Source organism: Artemia franciscana, unplaced genomic scaffold (genome assembly GCF_032884065.1).
Source record: "Artemia franciscana unplaced genomic scaffold, ASM3288406v1 PGA_scaffold_49, whole genome shotgun sequence".
Classification (NCBI taxonomy): domain Eukaryota; kingdom Metazoa; phylum Arthropoda; class Branchiopoda; order Anostraca; family Artemiidae; genus Artemia; species Artemia franciscana.
Window position 1 is genome coordinate 518161 of NW_027062689.1, and position 27014 is coordinate 545174.

A 27014-nucleotide genomic window follows, 5' to 3' on the forward strand; every position below is an offset into this window, starting at 1 on the left:
ACACCATCAGCAACTTCACAAATTGTTTTTCTGAAATTATTCCATCCATCTTCCACATTGTCAAATTTTAAACCCTCAAGTTTAGTACTCAACTGTTCCTGGAATTTTTTTTCTCAAATTTTCATCCTGAAGTCTACCAACATCATAACTTCCCGGGAGGGAGTTACTCTTCCGAAATTTCAGCTTTAAATTAACCTTAGACACTACTAGATGGTGATCTTTACTTTTAACATCAATAACGGCACTCCTATACACCCTAGTATCTTGTATTGATCCTGCTAGTCTTCTGTTTACAATAACATAATCAATAAGGTTTGCTGTCTTACCATCACGTGAATACCATGTCAACTTATGGGCCATTTTGTGACCAAACACCGTATTGGTTATAACTAGGTTGTTATACCTACAAAATTGCAAAAGCCTATAGCCATTACTGTTTTCTTTTCCTACACCAAAATTACCTAGGCTAGGATACCATCTATCCCTATTTCTACCAACCTGGGCATTAAAATCTCCTAGCAAAAACACCATATTTCTACCTGGTACCCTGTCTAATTGCTCCTCGCTTAATATAACAAAGCAAAATAGTATAATTTTTAGTGAAATATTTAAGCTTTAAGCTTTTTAGGCACACAGCTTCCTAAAATTAGAGGGACTAAACTTCCAGCTATTTGATGAGCATCAAACGGTATAAGAAAATATTGGTGAGGCTATCTACAGCAAAAAATTTTATACACCCTAATATCAGTATTTCACAAAAATAGATTTTGCCTCTAGACTCTTACTACTAATTCGTCACTGCAACAGGCCAACTCATACCAAAAGATCTGCGCACAAGTCTCCTCCCTGCCATAAAATTTCTAACCCCTTTAGATCCTTTCTTAGAACCTATTTGCACCCCATTCAACGAGGTCTGGCTTTTTCTTTGGCCAAAAGTGAATCACCAAAAGGTGGATTGTCTTCAAGTCCTTTCTTACTACCTATATGCATCCCATTCGGTTAGGATCAGCTTTTCGTTTAGACAAGAGTGGCTTGCAAAAAAATTCGATTTTTGGAAATCCATAACCCCAAATCCTAAAACGGAACGTCAGCCTTTCTATAATTACAGCCCAAGAGAGTTGATTTTAACTTAATTTTTGGTACACCTTATTTTTCACATACAGTAACATTACTCTCAGGTCAAATTAAACACCAGGAAACCATTTTTAAAGTACCAATGACAGTGAAAAAGAAATATGTCTGTTTGTGTTGGCTAGATGGAAAACTTACACAAACATATAAATCTTAAAAGTAAGAAAAAAGTAAAATTCAATTTTTAGTGAAAACACCTACATTTTCGGTAGCGGGTAACAAATTTAAAAACGCAACTTGAAATAAAAAGCAGCAAAAAAAAAAAAAAAAAAAAATATGGTACTAAACACCTTATACTTTCATTTCAAGGAGTGATTTTCTTTGGGAATCCTCAGGATATTAAAGTTGTAGTTTTTACAAACGAAAATCGATTTCAAATTTAGATAATTAGTTTTCTTTATTTATTTTCTCGGTTTCATGTGGTAACAATCACAAAAATGTAATACTGCTTTAAAAACTGAATAATTTTGAAACATCCATAAGATAAATCTTCGAAAATCGCGGGTATAAACAGAACTAAAATGGGTCGATGGGACAATCATTATTTTATCTTGATATCCCTCATACTTTAAACAAAAGACATTATTTTCTTGAGTTTAAGGGATGAGGGTGGTTTAGTATAATCTATTAGGTGGGTAGTATTACCATATCTCCGGGACACATCCCTTTATTATACTAACCTTGGGACTATAAGAAAAAGTTCTTGCAAAAGGTCAATGCACAGGTACTGCTATCTGCTAAGGTTTAAGTGTCATAAGCATTGATGCACTAACTAATAGTGCATCCAAATTACACCATAAAACCTTCGACACTAGTACAACTTAAGTTACGTTATGTAATCTTACGAAGTGAATTTTGAAGTAGCCAGTCTGAAGTAGACTCGAGCTCTACAAGTAATTTTACTTTACGCAAATTTGTGTTACAGTTATGGAAAAGTCAACTTAGTAGCAGCTAAATGGAACTTGTGAATGAGCAACTACTAAATATTTGAAAACAAATTATTCCTGGAAAGCCTTTCATGCCTGATAAGAGCTTGGTATTTAAATATTTTATTTATGATAATTATGATGATTTAGATAATGATTATGATGACTCTGTTTTATTTTACATTTCTGGCATGAACAAATCTATTTAAATGTGAAAGCTTGTACTTAATGTAACGTAATTTTAGGTATATGTTCCCTCGGATACAAAAAATTTTGTGAGAAACCTTTAGCTGTAACCTGCACAAGTACAAAATACTCATATTATTTCATTCAGTACTCTAAAACTTATCTATTAATTCACCTACAATTGTTATATTACTTTGAAGTTTTAAGCGATATAAATTCACTTAAAAAAGACGAAAATTATCCTTTTTTCAATGATTTTCAACATATTTTTAATCAGAAAAAAAAAGTATGCCGAATTTAAAAAGTTTAAGTTATTAAATGGGCAAAAATGATCATAAGCCACAGATCAATAGTAAAATTTTCGTCTTTTATTGATACATTAAAACCAAAGGAGAGAAGAAAAATAACCGGCTGCAACTTTCACAGGGAAGATGAACCTTAAGAGCTTAACATGAAAAATTATGTATGTATTATAAAACCTCTTAATGGATGTCTACGTGGTCGTAAACAATGCTAGAAAAAAAATCCGGGCTTTTTGCCTTAAGTTTTAATAAAAAATTTAAGCATTGATTAAATTTTTCTGTCTTGAAGCAATGGAAAGCTTCCTAATCTAATAAAACAGGCAAATATTAAAAATAACTAATAAAGAAAATATAGAGAATGAGCAACAGTAAGGATTTAAAAGTGTAGAAATAATGCCATTTGCTATTTAAAGGTATATATTAAGCTATAACACTAATAGAGCTATACAGTTACAAGAAGGCCCTTTTAAAATATTATTTACGTATAATATATTTTTATAAAATATTATTATATATTATTTATTGTTTTTATAAAATATTATTTAAAATATATATAAAATATTATAAAATATTATTATATTTATTTATAGTTATAAAATATATTATAGTTATAAAATATATTATAACTATAGTTATAGTCATATTTATAGTTATAAAATTTTATTTATATAGTACTTATTATTTTTCATTTATTTGCATTTTAATTTTCTTATTATTTACAAAATTAGCTTAAAGAAAAGCAATAAAATGATTCGTATTTTTAAGCCTAATTGAAGTATCATCTTCCTCTTCATTAGAAGAAGATGAAACAACAATTTACGTATTCCTTTAATTTTTCTCTGTAAACATTACTTTACATAGTATTTACTACTTTTAATTTATTATTTTTCTTTATTTATAAAATTGACCTTATATATTGATTGAATAAAAAAAACAAGTTTTTTTAACTGAAAGTAAGGAGCGACATTAAAACTTAAAACAAACAGAAATTACTTCGCATATGAAAGGGGCTGCTTCTTCATCAACGCCCCGCTCTTTACGCTAAAGTTTGACTCTTTCTCTCAATTCTTCTTTTTAAAACAGTAAAAAACTTTAGCGTAAAGAGCGGGGTGTTGATGAGGAAGCAGCCCCTTTCACATAAGAAGTAATTTCTGTTCGTTTTAAGTTTTAATAGCGCTCCTTACTTTCAGTTAAAAAAACTTGTTTTTTTATATAATTTCTGAACGTTTTTGAATCAATGTATGTTTTGATTTTGGCTCTCCGCAGAGGAATAATTAAAACGAAATTTGTATATATATTTTTTTTTGACTAAATGGTTTTATCATAATTTTGATAGAATGATTTTGAGAAAAAAAGAGCGAGGGAGGAAGCCTAGTTGCCCTCCGATTTTTTGGTTAATTAAAAAGGCAACTAGAACTTTTAATTTTTTACGAATCTTTTTATTAGTAGAAGATTTACGTAACTTATAAATTACCTTACGTTAAGAACTTTTGTATTTTCATGTTTTTATCACATATATGAGGGGGTTCGCCCCCTCGTCAGTACCTTGCTCTTTACACTAAAGCTTAAATTTTGTCCCAATTCACTATGAATGACCCCTGAATCACAAAAGCCGTAGAATAAATAGTTCAAATTACTAAAAATACTGTAGCATAAACAGCGAGGTATTAGGAGGAGGTCAGCCCATCATATGCGTAATAATTTCTGTTTGTTTTAAGTTTTAATACTGTTCCTTACTTCCAGCTGAGAGAAACCTTACCATGTTTATTTTTTCATTGTTTTTTTTTAATAATGCTAGTAAATCATGCGCGCCCTTCATGGAAATTTTCTTTTCCCATGACAAATTCTCGATGGAAAGTTCCCCCAACATATCCCCCTCTTCTCAACCCCTCCCCCAAACCAAATATAATCCTCCTGAAAACGCCTGTACACTTCCCAATAACCATTACTATATGTAGGCACTGGTCAAAGTTTGTAACTTGTTGCTCCTCCCATGGGGACTGTGGGGGAGTAAGTCGTCTCCAAAGACATAGTTATAAGTGTTTCGACTACGCTGAATAAAACGGCTATATCAGAATTTTGATCCGTTGACTTTGGGAAAATGATTGGTGTGGGAGGGGGCCCAGGTGCCCCCCCCCCAGTTTTTTGGTTACTTAAAAAGGGCACTAGAACTTTTCATTTCCGTTAGAATGAGCCCTCCCACAACATTCTAGGACAACTGGGTCGATACGATTACCCCTGGGAAAAAAAAAAAATAAACACGCATCCGTGATCTGCCTTTTGGCAAAAAATACAAAATTCCACATTTTTGTATATAGGAGCTTGAAACTTTTACAGGGTTCTCTGATACGCTGAATCTGATGGTGTGATTTTCGGTAAGATTCTATGATTGATTCTATAAGGGGTTGTTTTCCCCTAAGTTCTAAAATAAGACAAATTTTCTCAGGCTCGTAACTTTTGTTCGGTAAGATTAAACTTGATGAAACTTATATATTTGAAATCAGCATTAAAATGCGATTCTTTTGGTGTAGCTATTGGTATCAAAATTCCATGTTTTAGAGTTTTGGTTACTATTGAGCCGGGTCACTCCTTACTACAGTTCGTTACCACGAACTGTTTGATGAAGCCATAAAAGTAAACAAATAAGGTAAATTATTTTTGTTCAAACCCACCAGAAGTAGCATTTTATCCTCTAAACAAACAAGATATATTACTATTTCTGTATACAGTATTTATTTTTATTTTATTAATATTTTTACATATTTATTATTTATTAAATTAGCTTTAAATATTAATAAAGGTATAACAATAAAGTTAAGACGATTTGTTTTGTCAAGTCTGCCAGAAGCATCATCTTCTTTTATAGAAGAAAAAGAAATATGACTATATACATTAATTTAATTCTTCTCCAGAAAATAACTTTATAGTATTTATTACTTTAAATTGATCATTTTAGTTTATTTTTTAGTTATAAAATTGGCCTTACATGGTAATTAAGCATTAAGGTAAATTTTCATTCTTCAAACCTATTAAAAATAACACCTTCTTCACCAGAAGAAGAAGAAATATTATTAAATACATTATTTTAATTCTTCTCAAGATTTATCACTTTAAATAGTATTTATTGCCTTTAATTTATTAATTTAGATCCAATTTTATTTATAAAATTAACCTTACATACTAAGAAAGCTATAAGATAAATTATCTTTCTTCAAGCCTACCAAAGCAACATCTCCTTCTCTAGAAGAAGAAAAGATGTTATTTTACATGTTACTTTATTTTTTCTCTAGAAATGTTTGCATATATACTATTTATTATTTTTGTTTTATTTAATATTTTATTATTTACAAAATTAGCTGCAAAAATAAAGCAGCAAAAATAAAACTAAGACGATTTTTCTTCTAGTCTACCAGAAGTATCATCTTCTCCTTCTTTAGAGGAAGACCAAATTTTACTATAACATTACTTTAATTCTTCATTAGAAATATTGCTTTACAATAATTATTATTTTTACTTGATCGGTATTTTACTGTATTCATTATTTACAAAATAAGCTATACACAGTAGATAAGCTTTAAAATAAGTAAGTAAATAATTTTTTTTCAATTTTACCAGATGTATCGTCTTCTTCTTCTCTAGTCTCAGAAATCGATACACCACTATTTGAAAGCTGAATTCTGCAAGGAGATTCTTTCTCCTTTTTTGGCTTCAGTCCAACTTGGTGGGCAGTCTTTAAGAAAGTGTTTTTAGCAATACCTCGACGAGTACCACTCTTATCCTTATCTCGTACAGCAGGCTGGTTGAAAACAGAAGGTGAAAATCCTTGAATTCGTAACGCTCTAAAGGCGAACTTGTGGGATACCGAGGAAGGATTTCGAAATTGGAGTATGTTTTTCAGAAAGATTTGCGCTTTTTCTGGTGTTACTTCTTCATCAAAAGCTATACGCATTAGCTAAAATTCAAACAGAGTAAATTAGAAATATGAATATTTAAGCACTAGAACCTAAAACAAAAGAGGCACATGTGTGCTTCCGAGCGCTTAAGTACTATGACATCTGTTTTTTCTTTGTTAAGTGAAAACTTAAACAACCATATATATCCTGACAAATACATAATCACACTTAAATCAGGATCTAAGTATTTAATGGAGAAACCCTCAATGTAGAGCTATGCAATTTCTGGTAGTAGCAGGGGCCAAATTAAAACAAAACAAAAACGAAGTGTGAGTGAAAAGTCAGCAAAAAAATAAGCTAAGAACATGGAGTACCAAACAGTTTAGAACTTTACAGCTTTCCTTGGAGATGTAGTTCTCTTTTGAACTCAATAAGTTACTCAGTAGGTTTATCAATAACCTATACCTATTCAATAACCTATTGAACTCAATCAGTTTATCAGGCAAAAAGAACTCAATATTATTTGAATTTGTTGCGGACGAAAAGCGTTGCCAAATTAACGAACTAGTCTTGCTTGTTTATTTTCATGGTTCTGTCTGGCAACATTAAATAAAATTTATTACCCTTAGAACTTAATAACTTCGACAAGAGCTAAAAGCTCATATGGCAAAGAGAGCGGATCCAGTCCGGTTACGTTAATCATGTATCTACAACATTTGCATATTCTACCAACCAAGTTTCCTCCCGATATCTCCACTCTAAGCGTTTTCTAAGATTTCCGGTTTTCTCTTCCAACTCCACGCAATGTCACCAGATTCTGTCGGGATTTTAAATAAGAGCTCTGAGACATGAGTTCCTTCTAAACATAAAATGTCATTAAAATCCGGTCACCCGGTCTTCAGCTATAAATACCTTAATTTTTCTAATTTTTCCGAATTAACCCCCCCCCCCAACTCCGCCAAAGAGAGCAGATCGGTTCTAAATATGTCAATCACATATCTAGAACTTGAGCTTGTTCTTCCCATCCAGTTTCATCCCGATCTCTCCACTCTAAGTGTTTTCCAAGATTTCCGGTTTCCAAGATTTCTGTTTCCCCCCTCCAACCCCCATGCCCCTGAATCCGATTCCAATTGAAAATGGAGAATCTGAGACATAAGATTTTTCTATATATCAAATTTGATTAAGATCCGATCACCCATTCGTAAGATAAAGATACCTCAATTTTCACGTTTCCCAAGATTTCAGTTTCCCCCTACAACTGTCCCAATGTTACCGAATCTGGTCAGAATTTAAAATAAGAGCTCTGAAGCACAAGATCCACCTAAATATAGAATTTCATTAAGTTCTGATCACCCATTCGTAAGTTACAAATACCTTATTTTTTTAACTTTTCCGAAATACCCCCCTCAGCTCCCCCAAAGAGAGCGGATCCGGTCTGGTTATGTCATTCACGTATCTATGACTTGTGCTTATTCTTCCGAACAAGTTTCATCCTGATCTCTCCACTCTAAGCCTTTTATAAGATTTCCAGTCCCCCCCAACTACCCCCAATGACATTGGATCCGTTCGGGATTTAAAACAAGAGATCTGAGTTACGAGGTCCTTCTAAATATGAAATTTCATTAAGATCCGATTACTCCTTCGTAAGTTAAATATTCCTCGTTTTTCTAATTTTTAAAATTAACACCCCCCCCCAACTCCCCAAAGATAGTAGATCCGTTCCGGTTATGTCAATTACGTATCTAGAACTTGTGCTTGTTTTTCCCACCAAGTTTCATCCTGATCCCTCCACTCTAATCGTTTTCCAAGATTTTAGGTTCCCTTTCCTACTCCCCCCAATGTCATCGGGTCCGGTCGTGATTTAAAACAAGAGCTCTGAGACACGATATCCTTCTAAATATCAGCTTTCATTAAGATCCAATCACCCGTTCGTAAGTTAAAAATACCTCATTTTTTTTAATATTTCCAAATTAACCGTTCCCCTACTCCCCCCGGATTGTCGAATCGGGGAAACGACTGTTTCTAATTTGATATGGTCTGGTCCTTGATACGCCTGCTCAATTTCATCGTCCTAGCATATCTGGAAGTGCCTAAACTAGCAAAACAGGGGCAGACAGACCAACAGAATTTGCGATCGCTATATGTCACCTGGTAAATACCAAGTGCCATGAAAACAAAATAAAACAAAACTTTAAAAAACCATGGTTGTCTGTACCTAAGATAGGTCCAGGGAACAAAAAAGTTTTTTATTTCGATGTCGACAGTACTTCGACACAACAACTGATATTTAGTTTTACATCTAAAATAGTTTTTGTAAATTTTTCAAATTTTGGGGAAAATCAAGGAGGCACACTCGTGCCTCTATAAAGAGGCGACCCACGACATGTTAAGCGATCTTCAGTTTCAGTGGTCGCAGAGGAATGGGGAGGGATGCATTTCGTAGCCCGAGCTCCAACTAAGAAACCTGCCAAATTTCACCCCCCTCCAACTTTTTCTTCATGGGGAAAATCTGGCCGAAAGTTTCCACCCGTCAACCCCAGCCCCCCTTTAACGTTGTCTGACCAGGCTGAAATTCACAAGTTAAGGTCCCCTAGGGCCCAGGAGCTTATCTGCTAAATTTCAGCTTGATCTGATAACTCCTTCCCTGTTTTCCAGAAACCACGAATAGACACTTAAATTTCATTTTCTTTCTTTCCTAGACGCCTACAGGTCACAGACGACATCGGATCTGGGTGTACGAAGACTCATTCGATGCGGAATTCTCCGAGTAATTTTCCTGGAAAGTTTCGTACGAAAATCTTAACCCCCCGAAAGTTTCGACCCCCCAACCCCACCCCCCTTTTAACGTTTCCCGGTCAGGCTGAAATTCACAAGTTAAGGTCCCCTACGGCCCAGGAGCTTATCCGCGAAATTTCAGCTCGATCCGATAACTCCTTCCCTGTTTTCCAGAAACCACGCATTAGCTACTTAATTAACGCATTTCTCTCCATAAGAGCTCATGTTAATTTGAAATTTTTAAAAATTATTTAGAAGTTAAATTTACACATATGCAAGTGATTAGCTCAATCGATAGAGCGTGGGACTCTTAATCCTCTGGTCAGGGGTTCAAGTCCCTTACGGGTGGTTTTTTTTAACAACATCAAAATAAAAGTGTATAATTTTGATAACACCTGGACAGCTTATCAATTGAGAGATAACAGAATATTAGCTTCTTATGAGCAAAAGAAACATTTCGGTCATTCTATCTATTTTTTTTTCTATTTTATACAATGATTTAAAAGCGGGGGGGGGGGGGGGCGGCAGCCACCCAAGTTCCTCTCCTAATTCCTGTACGAGGAGTACAGGAATTATTAAATTACATCCACCGTGGATTGTAGAAAAACTTACAGAAATAATATGAAAAAAACTTCGTTTTCTTAAAGAGTTAAAGAGGCTGCGTCCCAAAGTCGAACCTTAAAACGTACAGGAATTAGAAGAGGCAGTTGGGGGGCTGCCGCCCCCCAAACCTCCAGCTTTTAAAGACTCTTTTGTACAGGTTTTTTGTTTTTTTGCTAACCCCCCGCTCTTGGCTTCGGAAAGGCCCTCTTTTAATAAACAAAAAATTGAAATGAATGAATAATGGAATAACTTCGAAAAATGTTAAACACAAGAGGACAGGAGAACCATTGCGCCGAAACTAGTAATTAGTAACAATGAAGTCCCCCCACAAAAAAAACTGTACAAAAGAGTCTTTAAAAGCTGGGGGTTTGGGGGGGCGGCAGCCCCCCAACTGGCTCTTCTAATTCCAATACGTTTTAAGGTTTGACTTTGGGACGCAGCCTCTTTAATTCTTTAAGAAAACGAAGTTTTTTTCATATTATAAGAAAATAGGCTTTCGAAACTATCCATGGAAACCATTTTTTTTTTAACAAGATTACAGAGTGGCTAAACAAAGCATGTTCGTTTTGGCAAAGGGGCCATAAAACCAAGTCAGGGAGTCTTCGAACTAGAGGCATTGAGACGCTCTTTTCTTAATTGTGGAATACCCCTCTTTCCCCATGTTTTACAACTTAAGTGTAATCAGCAAATATGTCCAGTGGACAAGGTTTTATTAGAGGAGCGTTTTAGAAAAATGTCAGAAACACCAATTGGTATAGGCTATGAATATATAATGAACATTTATAACTGCCAAAGAGGAGGTCTTGTTCTTGTGACAAGTTTTTTACGCTTTATACTTGTCAGTTTTCGTATTTTTGTACAGACCTAGTTAGGATGTTTTCCAGTGAAGTATAAAGTGCATACGAAGAAAAATTTAGAATCTTTTTACTATTTAGAATGGATAGCATTAGAGCGGCTTGAGTTGTTTAAAAAGTAAACTGAGGAGACATTTATCGAGAAAATATAGTTTTGATTATTTGTTATTATTTTTTCTGATTGTAGAATGGTTCATGAGCGATAAGTAGTTGTAATAGTTCGGGTTTTGGTTATGTGCATAATTTACAAAAATTGTCAAATATTCTAGCTGTGTAATTTTTTTTTCTTAAATAAATTATTTGTAAAAAAAAAAAAAAATATAAGTAGCCACAATGTTGCAAGTGTTTTTTTTTGTATCGTACTCTGAGGCGGCTATTAGTGGTATAGTTGTTATATTTTCTGCGTCTAATAAATTGCGCTTAAATTTCAATTATTGTGCTGACAAATTCTTATCCGTCAAAAGTATAGTCCTCCTTCGGGGCTTTTTTTTTAAGAAGCAAAAGAAATAAAATCAAGGGATTGGAGTATGATGTTTGGTATCATGGATGCAGGCTCTTTCGGAATGAGTGAGGGGGGTAATTCATCAGCACAAGGAGTAAAAGCTGCGGCGGATCTATCCCCCCTCCCGCCCTAAATACAATACTAATGGGTTACATATGGATTTTTGTTTTTTTATGTCGGTATCTTTAACTTCGACGTTTGAAGTTGATATTTTGCCTACTCTTTGCACGATACTTCAGAAGAATTAAAATTAATAGTGATTCTTTGCTACTTAAGCAGAATGGCATACTAAGGTTTTTGCTAGAATCAGTTTTGGCTTCACTAATCAAATGACCGGCCCCGAAAAAAAAAAAAAAATATCTCAGAAGGAACAGAGATGGTAAGAAAATCTCATATTTACCGGTGATTTTTTAAATATGGTGTTTACAAAAATTATTTCAAGAAAGATCAAAAGTTAAATTGACAACCAGCATTGGCTAAAATAAGAAGGAAGATAATCTACATTACCTGAAAAGTATTAGATCGAAGTCGAAGTCCTTCCTGAAGCCGCTGATCAATATGAGCTACATGCTGCACCGTGACACGTTTCTCTTTGGTGACAGATGAGACAGGAAATACTCTAACAACAGACAATTCTGAAGAAAATGCATCATACGGAAAGCCTTTGAAAATCAACCTACAGAGAAGATCAACTGAAATTATGAATCAGCTGAGACGGAGAAGGATCAGGAGGGGGTGGGGGCTTGATTGTCAAACAAAAATGTTTTTTTTATTATTCGCTGCCCTAGAGAAAATTCTACGTGTGTGCGCGAGTTAAAGCATTTTGGTTTTGTTACATTCCAAAGCATATAAACAAAAAATTATATTATTCAAAATGTAAGACGACTGAGATTAACAAAAAGAAAAAATTAAAGAGGCTTCTAATATCCAAATATATTATATTAAAACTAACTTTTTTCGCATGCTGACCTATGGTCTGCGTTGCGTAGATCTCCCGATTCACTGCCTTCGGCCGGGAATGCAATGCCTGGTAGGGGAAAATCCCAAAACGCTTCGCGTATTTTCCCCCTAGATTTCTCCACGTACTCATTTAAGGCTGGGTCGACTCTGAATCTAGAGTCACGCCATTAACCCCCATTCCAAACCAAATAACCAGCAGCACCAGCACTCGAACCTCGAGCACTCGAGCACCAAACCACTGTTCTCAGGATTTTAAGTTCAGTGAGCTAACCACTCCGATAAGATGAATCGAATACATTATATGCCTAAATTAAATGCTAAAAAGAACTAGGCAATAACAAAATAACAAACTCAAGCAAAGTCACATAAGGTGCACACAAGTCACCCAATTCTTTTTCTTTTTTGAGTTTGCCATTACTATAATTGTGTTTTAAAATCACATATTAATAATATCCCATAACACTTCCTTCCTTTTCAACATTTTAGTACTAGGGTCTAAAAAATTTTTAACCATTGGAAAATCAGCGAAAATTTGTTGAGTGCTTTGTCTAGCTATCAGTTGTTATACCTAAATCGAGAGTGTTGGATAATATAGGCTTTTGATACTAAAAAACATTTTTTGCAATTGTTTTTATTGTTTTACATATTAACAAAATTAAAAAACAAGCTATCAGTTATTTCAAATAAATAGATGCAAAAAAAGTCAGACGATTCTTAATGGATATAATACAGCTGTTTTTGTATTATTATGAAGTGTTTCTATCATTTCGAAAAAAAAGAAATAATAACATTTTCAAATATTTCAGATTATCTTTTGCGAGAAGAAGTTTCATCATTCACCTCATTTGACAAACTTTACACAGAAAACTTCTTATGACATACGGACAAAAATATTTATAAATACGAAATATTGACACAATCCAGATGCACACATAGTAGCTTTCGATGGACAGGTCTTTATTATTGAAAATACTGCTAATATTGATAGCATTACTAGCTCTTTGTTATAGATCTGATTTATCCTATGGGGAAAGAGAAAATGTTCCCATATATAGGATGTCCCCATGACAACCATCAATAGAAAGGTCTTCATTACTCATAATGTTACTGATATTGATAATATTACTAGGTATTTGTTACGATATTGTTATGCTGTGAGGTAAAAGAGAAATAGAGTTTATCTGAGTTGTACTGGCTCAGAAATCATTTCTTTCTCTTTACTCTCTTAATATTTCTGACTAAAGAACCAATCAGATTTTGAATTTGTCTCTTCAGAAATCGCATTTGCTTGTGTGTCTCATTGGGTTTTTCAGCATTATTAAACCGTGTCTTAAGAAATTGGGGTAATTTTCTCTCAAGAAATAAGGAATCAGGTGTTCGGCTTGCCAAAATACGTCACAGGCATACACCAATGGAATTGAAGCACAGTTTTAGTACGAAAGTATAGGATGGCTATCTTTTCTTATATATTGGTATATAAACAACCATTAGATAGGTGTTTTCGTCCATTAAAGTACATGAGTTTTTGATAATTTTTCTGCGTTTACATTGTTTTCGTCATAAGGTTTCTGCCCAATGAATGTTCTCATATATTAAAGTAAGTGGATTTCTTTTACTTTTTCCGCGTCTATCATGTTTCTATACATTTGGACTTCATCCAATTGACGTTTTCATCGGTTAAAGTAAATAGATTTTTGTTAATATTTCCATTTCTATGAAGTTTTCCTCCATTTTGATTCCATCCAACATTTTTGTTACTTTTTCCTGGCATAATTTCACACTTTAATCGTCAATGTTTTCAGAGAAGTACCCTATTATCTTCAGTAGTTTTCTCAGAAAAGGTAAAGATGATGGTATCAAGGGGTGCGCATTCAAACTAGAGATAAAAAAATAGCTATAAATTACAGGCAGAAGCGTAGCAGGGGAAGGGGTTATAAAAAATATGACAAACAGTTTTAAAAGTTTACAAGGGCCCCTTCAAAATTTTGGACCCCCTCACCCCCCCCCCCCCTAAAAAGACAAGAAAATAAAATAAATTCCAAAAGGACATCCTAAAAGCAACGCTGCCCAGAATCAACAATAAAACTAATAGTTATTCAAGTTTACACGATCAGATTTTGACCCCCTCACCCCCCCTAAAGAGACAAGATAATAAAATACATTCCAAAAGGACATCATAAAAGCAACGCTGCCCAGAATCAACAATAAAACTAACTAATAAAACTAAAACTTCAAGTTTACACGATCAGATTGATAATATAGCATTTCAATTATAAACAAAAATGCAACTAACCGATAGTTGGTAAGAAAAATGGCTCCTTGAGATGGGAGAAGAAGAGGCCCCCCAAACTGTCCAGTACCATCTTCTCTTCCGTCTGGAAGTAGATAGACCCTTAATAGTTCGAACATTATCTCCTCTCCTTGCAACAAAGTGGGATAAACGATTTTAGACTTCTGGATAGGTGGCAGTTTTGATGCTTCGCGATGAACAGCTTCAAGAGACTCGATGTGCATTGCCACCACTCCTGATATCATTTGATGAAGAGCACGAAGGTGTGATTCTGTTACTTCTCCGTGGGTACAAACCTAAAGGTGATCATAGCATTTTCAATGTTAATTGCAATAGTATAATTAAGAAAAACGGAATCAACAGACTTTTGTTGCTAGAATAGCTCTTTGCCATCGAGGGCAGACTGCAATTTATGAAGCTGGTAAGTAAATATTCTTGTTCCACTTTTTTTGCAACGTTTGTTTTTACAGCGTTTTTGCAACGTTTGTATTCTTTCATATTTATAGCTTCTTTTTTCATTCTTATATTTCTTTCTATAGTTTATATTACCTTCATACCCCCATAGGAGAAGCTCAAAGACAGAACTTTCAATAGTTTGTCTTAAATCATTGGACAAAAAGTAAATAAGTTAGGAGTTGAAAACAAATAAAATTGAAATCAACGTAAACAAATAGAAAAATGGCAAAACAATAGGCCAATTAAAAACTTATGAGAACAAAGACATAATCCAGTTTTTCGTTATTCATTTACATTTTGTTTTGACAGAATATTATTAACAATTTGGGCTAAAGTAATATCATGGCAGGCGAGCCCATAGCCTTGATAATATATTAAAATTCCCTGAAACCATAGAGGATGTCGTATCTTTCTCATGAGCCGTGATTGATAGCATATTGTCATAAGCTTTTAACAAAAAAAGAAACTTCCTTTTGCATATGCGCTAGATATCTTTATACACCCGATTAGACGAAGTCAAGAACCGCTAAACATGGCCAAGAACCTCTAAACATGGGCTAATGCTGATTACTGTTTATTTGTTCGCAGCCACCTTAAGGTGGAAAATAAAGATAATTTAAATGCATCTTCAACTTTCAGTACAGTAAAAACAGGCATCCATTATCGTTTTCTACCCTCGCAGGGTTTATAATCTATAAAGCTTAATGAATCTAAGTTACAAAAACTAATACAAAGAAATTGCAAAAGTTATGGAACTTGCGGCGTGCTAGCAACCTAAGCAGTATATTTAACCGGCTTTCAAAACTTCGCTTTTAACCTATGTTTCTAAAAGTATTCATTTTTTAGCATTGAAGGAAAACTTTTGCTTATAACTTTTTTCATGGATATAGAATTGGAGGAATGAAGAGGCGACGTTATCAAAAATAGTAATATATTTAATAGAGTCGGCAAACATTTTGAAATGTATGTTCATCTATTCCAGAAAATAGAAATTTCCAGATATTTTCTAATTATTTCCAGGCAAGGCCGTATCCAGGGGGTACCGTTTGAACCCTCTCCAAATTTTTTTCTGACTTATAAAATGTAACAAAATGCATATAAAAAAAATTTGATGCCCCGAAAAAATCACACACCCTCCCCCCACCACTAAAAAAAATCATGGATACGTCCCTGTATCAAGATAAAGTTTATATATTTCAAACATTTAATATACATAAATAAGGGAGAAAAACTGGAAGAAGGGTTGCAAAAACAGTATTGGGTTAACAAATTGAAGAATTTAATCATCTTAGAGAATAAATAAAGCAAAATAACCTTTAGCAGTCAGAAAAATTAGTATTTTAGATTGTTTTTCACTGGTTTTGTGATTTTTAGGGTCTTCATATGAAGATTAGAAACCTTGGAGATTTACCTTGCTTCGCTTAACGTTTTTTTAATGTTTTTAATACCCAGTAACTTTTTTCTTAGAAAAAAAAGTCCTCTTACATTGACGGTTTTACATTGATAAGCGTATTTTTGTCCCTGATTGATCGATCATTGCACAGTTTTTTAGTGGTAGTTATATGTTGCTACATACTTTGTTTTGTCATTTTGACAATTTTTGATGTTATTTTGTCAACTTGTTATTATTCATTTACCTATACAAACAGCGTGGCTGTTTCAGTTTTCAATCTCATTTGATAGTTTAGTAACGATTTTATGATAGAAGTTAAGACAGAGGAAAATTCACAGAACCTAGGCCAGATTAACCCTATAAATTGACTTTGGGGAGGGGAAGGATCACTTTTCAAAAAATGAATCAAACAACTTCATAACAAAATAGATATGAAGGAGAATTTTCAACAGGTTTTTTCTTCAATTGGAGGAGAAAGGAAAAGATTAAAAAATGTCAAAAGCACAGTTAAAGAAATATAAGAAATTGTAGGGAAAACAGAAAATCACGAAACTGAAGGGGTAGGGGGAGAATCATAAAGTTCCTCCTTCTTCCATATGTACCTCATATGGGAGGATAATGGTCATTGACCAAAATTTTATATATTTGTAGATATCATCAAAACAAATTTTGGCATTGAGCAGGGAAAGGAAAAATTGAATTCAAACCTTATCAATAAAGCAAGAAATAGTTCTAGACACAGTGACACTAGTATCCGTTGGAAGGGATTCTTCAAACCCTGATTCTATTTCTGATTCGGGGTTGCTATTGGAAACGCTGTCTGCAATACTATCAATATCGCTAGATATATGCTTTTTTGCCACACTGTTCGATTCTAAGGGGACAAGGAGTGAGACCATACGATTAGCATAGTGTTTTTCTTGACTATACACAGTTGCTTCTTCACTTTGAGCAAGTCCATCTCGTTCTCTCTGAAAGAAGAACACTAATTAGAACACAACTTCTTTTCTTTTTTTTGACGACTGATTCGCAAAGAAAATAAAATCTCAATAGAAAATGAGCCAGCACAATAGAAAATAGTAGAAATATAAAATGACACAATAGAAAATAACAGCACAATAGAAAATAATATAAATAGAAAATAGCACTATAGAAAATAAAATTGTGCAATAGAAATTAAAATAATACAACATAAAATAAGGACAATAGAAAATAATAGCACAATAGAAAATAAAACATCACAAAATAATAATAGCACAATAGAAAATAAAAACAGAATACAGAGAAGTAAAAAAAAGGATACAGTGGTTTTTATTCTATTAGCACTGCAACAGATATAAACTCGAATGTTGAACAACCCATAGACTGCTCTGCGTTTCGTTATTAACTTTGGTATTTGGCACATTAGTTGAGTTTGGTCTGTTTGCTTCTGTACATCTTACTATCAGTTGATTATCGATAATTAGAGGGAGTTTAAGTTTCTTATTTTTTTCTGTTCTGTGCCTGAGGCTTGAAGGCAAGCAAATATCATCCACAGTCAGTAGCTTTTCCTACATAACAAAAATTTTTATATGTAGTTTGGTTACGCTGTTTTATCGCACAGTAGGGATTATAGTTGAAACTTTGCAAGATCTTTTTTTGTGGGGGGGGGGGAGAATGATGGTTGAAAGGGGATCATGAATCTTTTATTGGGACGGGGGTAAAGTACTATTTCTCCGGTCTTCGCAAACGAGTATTCACTACAGGTTTTTATCTTTTTCATGTCTCTTATAGCTCTGGCTTAGTAATTTAGTTTTTATATCATTTTCCTTTCTTACATTTAATATAGAATTACATTTGGAAATTATTTATACGAGTTAAACGAATTAAGAAAAGACAAAGATTGCAAATCTTTGGCGATTTTCAGGCTTAAATGAACTTCTTCTTTCTCTTGCCCCAAACAAAGGTAGCTTAGACACCAGTGGCGTCATGGAGTCGACATGGTAAATCAGTGAGGGGGATATTCCCATGACCCCTAGATTTTGAGCATACCTTTGTTAGTGTTCTCATTGAAAGAAACCAAAAAGATTGCACACCTCCCCTATACTTCGAACAAAAAATCCTCCCCCCCTAAGCTTTCTAGAATTGGCGTCACTGCTAGAAACCAAAGCCAGTAGAATCTAATGCTCATAATAAGCAACAAATACAGTAGTTGCAACAACAGTTTTCGAGAACATAAAAACCAACATCGAAAAAAGAGAAGAAAAATGTACTTTACAAACCATCCACATAAACTACAAAAACACTCTTGAAAAAAGAGGAACATATCAGCAACTACCATCAACCCCATACACAGGCATTTTTGTACAAGTAAATTCCGCAATTGATTAAGTTGATTTTACAGTTGATTCCGTCTTTGCATTTGCTTTATCTTTTTTGGGAGTAGGGGGAGGGGTTGAAGAGCCTGTATCACCTCTCAAGCACATGCTTAAATGAACTTCTTCTTTCTCTTGCCCCAAACAAAGGTAGCCTAGACACCAGTGGCGTCATGGAGTCGACATGGTAAATCAGTGAGGGGGATATTCCCATGACCCCTAGATTTTGAGCATACCTTTATTAGTGTTCTCATTGAAAGAAACCAAAAAGATTGCACACCTCCCCTATACTTCGAACAAAATATCCTCCCCCCTAAGCTTTCTAGAATTGGCGTCACTGCTAGAAACCAAAGCCAATAGAATCTAATGCGCATGATAAGCAACAAATACAGTAGTTGCAACAACAGTTTTCGAGAACATAAAAACCAACATCGAAAAAAGAGAAGAAAAATGTACTTCACAAACCATCCACATAAATTACAAAAACACTCTTGAAAAAAGAGGAACATATCAGCAACTACCATCAACCCCATACACAGGCATTTTTGTACAAGTAAATTCCGCAATTGATTAAGTTGATTTTACAGTTGATTCCATCTTTGCATTTGCTTTATCTTTTTTGGGAGGAGGGGGAGGGGTTGAAGAGCCTGTATCACCTCTCAAGCACAAGTAAGTACAAATAAGTCGATGGTCGAAGACGGCTGAATTAAGAAGTAACAAAGATTGTTTTACTCTAGCACATTTTGTCAGATGATTGCATTTCTAGAAGGATATTTACTAAATGAAACAGGTAGGGGGGCCGGCTACGATTGAGACATAAATGTTTCAGAATCCCAGGAACACAGACAACCATAATTTATAATAAATTTACAATCATTGATGCACTGTCGACTAAAATGGGTGGTAGTACAGTGGAGTAATGCTCTGTTTGGTAATAAGAGGCCCAGGGATCAATGCCGCTGCAGCAAAGGTGGGCGACAGGCTTGCTATTTGTTCCTGTAAAAAAAGACCCACAAACGGAAACTTCAAATCAACGTCCTATGGATCAAGCGGTGGCTCTAGGGCAGGGGTTTCCAACCGATTTTGGGGTATGCACCACCTAGGCTTTTTTTAAATCTTGATGTCCCTCTCGTGATGTTCAAATTGTGTAATTAAAAATTTTAAATGGATTAACCTGAAAAAAGCTTAAAAGGCATTAATTTGGTATGGTTTTTTGGGCCGCCTTCTAGGCAGAATTTATACTAATGAAAAAAACAGTATGAATACACCGCATTTTATAATGTATGGCGTCATTGCAATAATATCATGTATATTTTTTGCTCTTTAGAGACATACGAATGTAACGTCACCCGCACGCTTTCTTTTTTTAATTAAGGCTCTGAAGTATAGTTACCCGAAGGGTGTATGTTCAGCCCATGACCCACCAAAATATTACCATGCCCCACCGGTGGGGTCTGTGCCCCAAGTTGGGAATCACGGCTCCAGAGGATCTTTATTCTTTGTATCCTTGACTTTATTCTTTGCACATTTTAAGAAGATTTTTCCACCTAAGTCGTCAAAAAGAAAACTGCTTCAGCAAAAAGCTTAAAAACTACACAAATGCACATTTTTTCAAATTTCAAGAGTAAGTATTTAACTTACGTCCGATATATTCTCCATACCACTTAGCTGCATTCCAGCTAATTCCAGCATCGTTGCATCTTGTCTCTTAACTTTGTCTCTTCCTCTGAGTATAACCTCTCTTGACGGGCTTACGGGAATATTTTCCCGTAATAAGTTGTTTTCAACATAGAACGATCTCGAATCATTCTGAACGTCTGAATAAAATGCTGCCGCCCAAAACTGTGGATTTTTCCAAACTTCGTGTTCTTGAATACAAGTAAAAGCAAATTGCATAACACCAGGTGAAAGACGGCGGCAAAATGATGTGGCGAGTGGTAACATCCGGCGAGCAACACCATGCTCATCAATGACAGAACCCTCCTACAAGAATAACAAGGCTTAGTTCATTTATCTTATTGATGATTATTTTGTTGATTTTTTTTTTATTTCATTTTATACAGATTATTACGCAGCTCTGATTTCAACAGGGTATAACGTATCCATTTTTCTATTATAATGTATCTATTAAATTTCCGTCTTACCTTGACTATTTACATAACAGGGGCTCTTACCACTAGAGTTGCGATTACCAAGTGAAGATTGTCGATAGCTGGTCTCTCTGTCAGATATTTGTATATTTAGTATGCTATGTATGCATGACCTAAAAAAAATAACCTGAACCTCGGAGGCGTATTTTCGGATCTTCTGTCCGTTCTAATTCAAATAAATATCTTGAAATTACTTTTTCGATGCCAAGACAGGTTGGAGGGGACCCAGAAGCGTACCGGGTATTAAAAAGGTGGCAAGCTGTGCTCCAGAGGCTTTTCACCTTATAAAACGGTTTTTGAACTTTTAATTTCCTACCAAATGAGTCCGTTCTAATTCAAATAAATATCTTGAAATCCCTTTTTCGATGCCATGACATATTGGAGGGGACCCAGGAGCGTACCGAGTATTAAAAGGGTGGCGAGTTGTCCTCCAATAGCTTTTTACCTTATAAAAATAATTTCTGAACTTTTAATATCCTACCGAATGAGTCCTCTTCCATTTTCCCAAGACTATCCATTCTATACGAAGAAGACAAAGAAAAAGAAGAGACAGGATGCACCTGACTCCTCATTAAGTCAATATTGACACGTAAACTCTAGATTACGATACGCAGCTGGATGAAAATTGATCCTTGTGGGTAATATTAAAGCAATGCGTTATTCAACTAGTAATACAGGTTTGGAGTAAAGAGTGGACATTCGGTTTAGATTTCATGATTTACTATGGTTCTCAGAATTCCTTTTCACGATTTACTTAGTAACTATAGAACTTAAGTGACTACGCAAGTATCTACTACTGCTACTAACAACTCACTACAGCACCAAGTCACCTGAGGTCAACACAGCTAAGCACGCTCCTCTTACATCCTAATCTATTCAAAGCCTCCCTCTTTAAACCCTCCCAGAAAGTTTCGATTTCCCTCAGACATCCTCCCCGTCCACTTGTTGACGACTTGCTTTCCGTTTAGCCCAAGATGGTTGGCCAAAAAGGACAACCTTCGGCAATCCGTCATCCTTCATCCGCAGAACGTGCCCTAGCCATCTCAACCTTTCTCTCATTATAGTCCTAGAAACCAAGATTGAACCTAATTTCGTACAACCTACTGTTTGAAATACGGTCGGTCAGCCGGGTACCCAAAACAGCCCGTTTGCATGCATGAATATATGTAGAAAAAGATTAACTTTTATTTTCCGTATCAATGCGTCTACCAGATCGTTCCTAAGGTTTGTTAGAAAAATATGAAAAATATGAAAATATGTTCTTTTTTTCACATTTCACGCCTTAAAAATACCTTTTTATCTTTTTCTCTATTCATTGATGCCTGCATTGTCACTAAAAGCGCAATGCTTACTTGGTAAATCAAGAAAAAGACTAGTAAAGTTTGCATAAATCGTGATTTACCAAATTTTTACCCTATATGTGACAGAAAATCTCAACATAGAAAATGTTTCGAGTAGGCGCATATTCCTTTTAACTCAGCAAAACAGTATCTGTCAGAACCCTTTACCTAAGAAAAAAAACTTCGAAAAAACTTATTCATATATGTTGCAGCAAAGTCGTTCAATATATCTAAAATATCTCCCAAATTGAAAACAAATTGTTAGATTAGTTCGTTTCAAAATTTGAATTTAAAAAAAAGAAGAAAAAAAGCACAAACCGTTAGCGCTCTATTCATTAGTCTGATGACCATATCAAACTGTGCAGGTTCCAAGAAAGCTTTGGTAGAGAACACGTGTGATAGTTCTGAGCAGAGAGCCAATCTAGCATCTTTTGTCTGCAGGGCTCTTAAAACAGCTGGAAAGATCTTTCGTGCATCTGCAATCTTATTCTCAAATATATATGTGACGCATGTACGTAAAACTTCGAGTCTTCGGGCCGAATTTGAAAACAATTGGCGAGATTGTTGAAGGACTGAAATTTCAGGGCCAATAGGAACAAATTTTGATATCAGTGGCTTCCCAGTTAATTGTCTTAAAAATAAAAAGACGAATACAAAATTTAAATTTTTGTATACAACCTGCTGTTTGAATAGAAACAAGTTAAAAAAAGTTTGGAAGAATGGAAAATTAAGCTTCCGAACCAAAAATGAGAACATTAGAAATTACAGCAATGCCATTAGTCAAATATGGCACTGAAACGTGGGCACTTTGATGGCCGAAATAATGTTTGTTAATTTTTGTTTTCCAGAGGAATTATGTATGAACATTTTTAAGTACCCGTTTGACTGATAGCATGTCAAACAACAACTGTACGAAATATGGGGTTCTACCCACATTCTATGGCTAAATGAAAGAAACGTTAAGATGAATAGAAAATATTTTGCGGAAGAAGGATGACTGCTAAAAATTGTTCTTCTTGGGCATCCATTTAAGGCCAAAAAAAAAGAAAAAAAAGTCGTCCTCGAACTGGGTGCTATGACGTCATGACAAAGGATTTAACGTCATGACTTAAGAATTTATAAAAATTATAGAAATGCCCTGAATAAATTACTGAGAAATGCAAAAAAAAAATATTTCGTAAATAAATTCACTGAGACTTGTGGTAACCCTGCCAAAACATGAAAAATAATTAAAAGTGTGATATCGACAGAGAACTCTATTATTCCCGATGAAGTAGTAATGCAGAATGACCTACCAACGAAGGAACCCGAAGAGATATGTAATGCTGTTTCCAAACATTTTGCTAATATTGGCGTAGATTTATCTTCCCGTATAGTATTTTCTGATGATGATCCTCCCTTGGAGTTTTTTATGGAAGACTCCAATTGATATTTCCATGTATATGAGACCCTTCTCTCGTGATGAAGTAGAGAAAATTATCTTTGGGATGAAAAATACATCGGCAGGTAGTGATTCACTCAATCTTCTGGTGTTAAAAATAGCGTTTCCTTATGTTGCTGATATTCTTACTTCTCTCATTAATTTGTTCTTAAAACGGGGAACGTTTCCTGATTGCTTGAAAATTGCTAAGATTACCCCTGTTTTTAAAGACGGTAATAAGAATGATCTAGGAAATTATCGGCCTATCTCAGTCTTACCCGTTATTTCTCGACTGCTTGAAAAGTGTATTAACACTAGAGTTTATGATCATTTGGAACTGCATAATCTGTTAAATCCAATTCAATTTGGCTTCAGAAAAGGGAGAACCACAGAGATGGAATTATCATATATAACTTCGATAATCAATGGAGCTCTTGATAATAAGCTTAGAGTAGCGGGTCTGTTTCTTGATTTGGTTAAGGCATTTGATACTGTTGACCACCAATTACTACTTCGAAAATGTGAATTTTATGGACTAAGAGGGGCTACTTTAGCTTTGATTTGTGATTATCTCCAAAATAGAGAGCATTATATTCACATTAATGGATTTTCTTCAAGTAAGAGTCTTGTTAAATATGGTATCCCCCAGGGTTCTGTGTTAGGGCCTATTTTTTTTTTGATTTTCATAAATGATCTGCCAAATGCTTTTGCAACTACTTCTAGAATAGGGGATATAGTGAATCCCGCACCTTCGGGAAGCAGGATCACTACGCCCTTATTTGCTGATAATGCGATATTAATGTGTGTTGCCTCAACTGAACAACAACTTACCTCAACAATTAATGCAGCAATGACTATGACATGTCTTTGGTTGAAGATAAACCGCCTTGACCTAAATATAAATAAGTCAAATTTTGTTATTTTTTCACGGTCCCCAAATTATTATCCTTGGATTATGGAAATAGCTACACCGAAGGGAATTGTTAAGCGGTCAAAGTCCGTTAAGTACCTTGGGATTATTATTGACGAAATTTTATCATTTAAGTGCCATGTAAAAGCTATAAATAGAATATTATCGCGGAATTTAGGGATTATCCGTGAACTAAAACATTTATTTCCTTCAAATGTTATACGGTTATTATATTTTTCTCTGATTCATCCGTATATTTTGTATTGCTCGTCTGTATGGCTTGGGACATTCCCCTCAATACTTCGCCCAATCCGCGTACTGCAGAATAATGCCATTAGATCACTTTGTGGAATAGGGAACCGGGATTCGGTCAGGTCAATGTATAGTATGATAAATATAATGCCTGCAGCCGGATTGCGTGATTTTTATACACTGGTTTTTATGTATAAGTACCATTATGGGTGCGTTCCAGAATGTTTTACAGGAAGTTTTCGGGATAGGTCTAATATTCATGATCATAGAACTCGAACAAGTGGAGATATTGAGGTTCCTTGCCTAGTTTCAAGTAGGACTGCTTTTTCAATTATTTATAGAGGGCTAAGCTATGGAATAAGCTTGTTCCAAGTATTAAAAAATTGCCCATTAATCAATTTAAGGCCGTGCTACGTGTGGGGTTTCTTGGTAGGTATACCTTTGAAATAGATTGAGATTGATTGATTTAGTATTGAAAATAATTGTTTATTGTTTTTTTCTTTTGTTTTCTTTATTTTGCTTCGGGATCATGATATTATGTTGTTTGATTGTGTATGAATTATTTATATAATTTTTTTTTCTCGGTACACGGTTTCACCTTTCTGCTCATTTTAGATTAACTCATTGTTTTTTTGTTTTTGTTCTTTTTTTCTTCTATTTTTTGTTCTTTTTGTTAGTAACACACCCTCGCAAGCAACGCTTTTGGTGTGCTACCGATTGATTTTGTCTGTGTTATTTCCTTTGGTTAATAAATTAATACTACTACTACTACTACTGCTAAAGGACATTGGGACTTCTTGGGAGGGGGGGGGGGTAGGTAAATATTTAAATTATGAAAAGTTTGGGTGGAGGAAGAGCGTGTGCAGCTGTGTTAGCCTTGGCAGCTGTTGCTGCAGTGAGTTTTCAGCAACGGTAGTTCAACAATATGGTAAAATTGCAATTGCAAAATCAGCATAATAATGACTAAACACTAATCAAGTCTAAGATACCTACAGACATTTGACACTCCATTGCGATATCCCTTCATCAATAATTTCCTGAACCTTAAAAGAGTCCAGTAAAGGAAATATCGGTTGATGTATTCGGGTGAAAGCTCCTTCTGTGGGCTTGTCAACTTTAGCGACAAAGTTTGACGATGCTGGATTTTCATTCATCAAAAGCTGACGGGCTAAATCCTAAATGAGGAAACCAGTGCTTGAATAACGGATTAAGAATCATTTTCATTATTTAAATAAAATATCTATTATATCTGTGAGATGAAGACTCACACGAATTTTGAAGACCAAATTTTCAGGTGGTGCAGAGGAAACGGATAGGAATTTTAGATATATTTTAGTATTAGTTATATCTCGAGTCAAATATTTTGGAACTTTCCCTTATTGCCTTGGACCCCTATCTACAAGAAAACTTTCAAGATTGTGACCCAAAAAGAGCAAATGTTTTTTTTTCGACTTGTTTGAAATTTTCAAGGGCCATTATCTGGGCCAAGAGCACAGACTATTTTGTCTGCAGGAGGATGGTGCTAAAGGGTTGGATAATGGACAAAAAACTGTTTTATCTCAAATCAGTTAGGGACTTGCAGTAGTAATTCCCTGGGCCAAAAAATGCCTGACGTAAAAAAAAAGTTCCTTAGGGGCATGGGTCTCCCGAAAAATGAATTTGAAAAGACACCAAAAATTTCCTTTCTGGTCAGCTTGAGATTTCTGTCCTTTAGTCCCTGGGCCAAGAAGACTGAAAATACAAAAATAAAAAAAAATCGCTGCCTCAAAAAAGGGAAAGAAAAGGCCACCAGACTCTTCTTTTTGAAAATACTAAAGTTTAAAGCTGCAAGTCCCTTGGCAAAGTGGAACTTAATGCAGACTCTAGTTTGGGGGCACGTTTATTCTTCTGAAAATGGGGACAAAGAAGGGTCAATTTTTTTTTGATCGGCGTGAAACTTAAGAGGGATCATAACATGAGCCAAGAGGACAAAAAAAATTGTTTGGAGTGGGGACAGTGCAAGGGTTTCTGATAATGGGCTAAAAATCTTGATATCTTTGATCAATTTTAAACTTGCAGCTGTAACACCCCAGGCCAAAAAATGCCTAGCTTAAAAATGGAGATCGGAAGGAGTAAATCAAAAAGGGCCAAAAATATTTTTTCCAAAAAGGAATTAGAAATTCTGTCCTTTATTCCATCAGCCAAAAAGACTACAACGCCAAAAAAGGGAAAAAATGGCTTCCCTGGGAAAAAGACAAAAAAGACCAACACCTCTATCCCAAAAATACAAAAATTTAAAGTTGCTATGTCAAGTGAAAATACTATACAAGAAAATTTT

General features: G+C 34.7%; 1 protein-coding gene across 1 annotated transcript in view; it reads right to left on the reverse strand.

The window, feature by feature from the left end:
* LOC136041890 (myotubularin-related protein 5-like) overlaps nucleotides 1-25944 on the reverse strand; it is an 88396-nt gene extending 62452 nt beyond the window's left edge. Inside the window, 7 exon segments of the mRNA XM_065726682.1 lie at nucleotides 6158-6497; nucleotides 11680-11848; nucleotides 14426-14718; nucleotides 16979-17242; nucleotides 20267-20608; nucleotides 22434-22746; nucleotides 25691-25944. Coding sequence (XP_065582754.1) covers nucleotides 6158-6497; nucleotides 11680-11848; nucleotides 14426-14718; nucleotides 16979-17242; nucleotides 20267-20608; nucleotides 22434-22746; nucleotides 25691-25851 — 1882 coding nt within the window. The 5' untranslated portion in view covers nucleotides 25852-25944.
* Between the last annotated feature and the right edge of the window lie 1070 nt (nucleotides 25945-27014).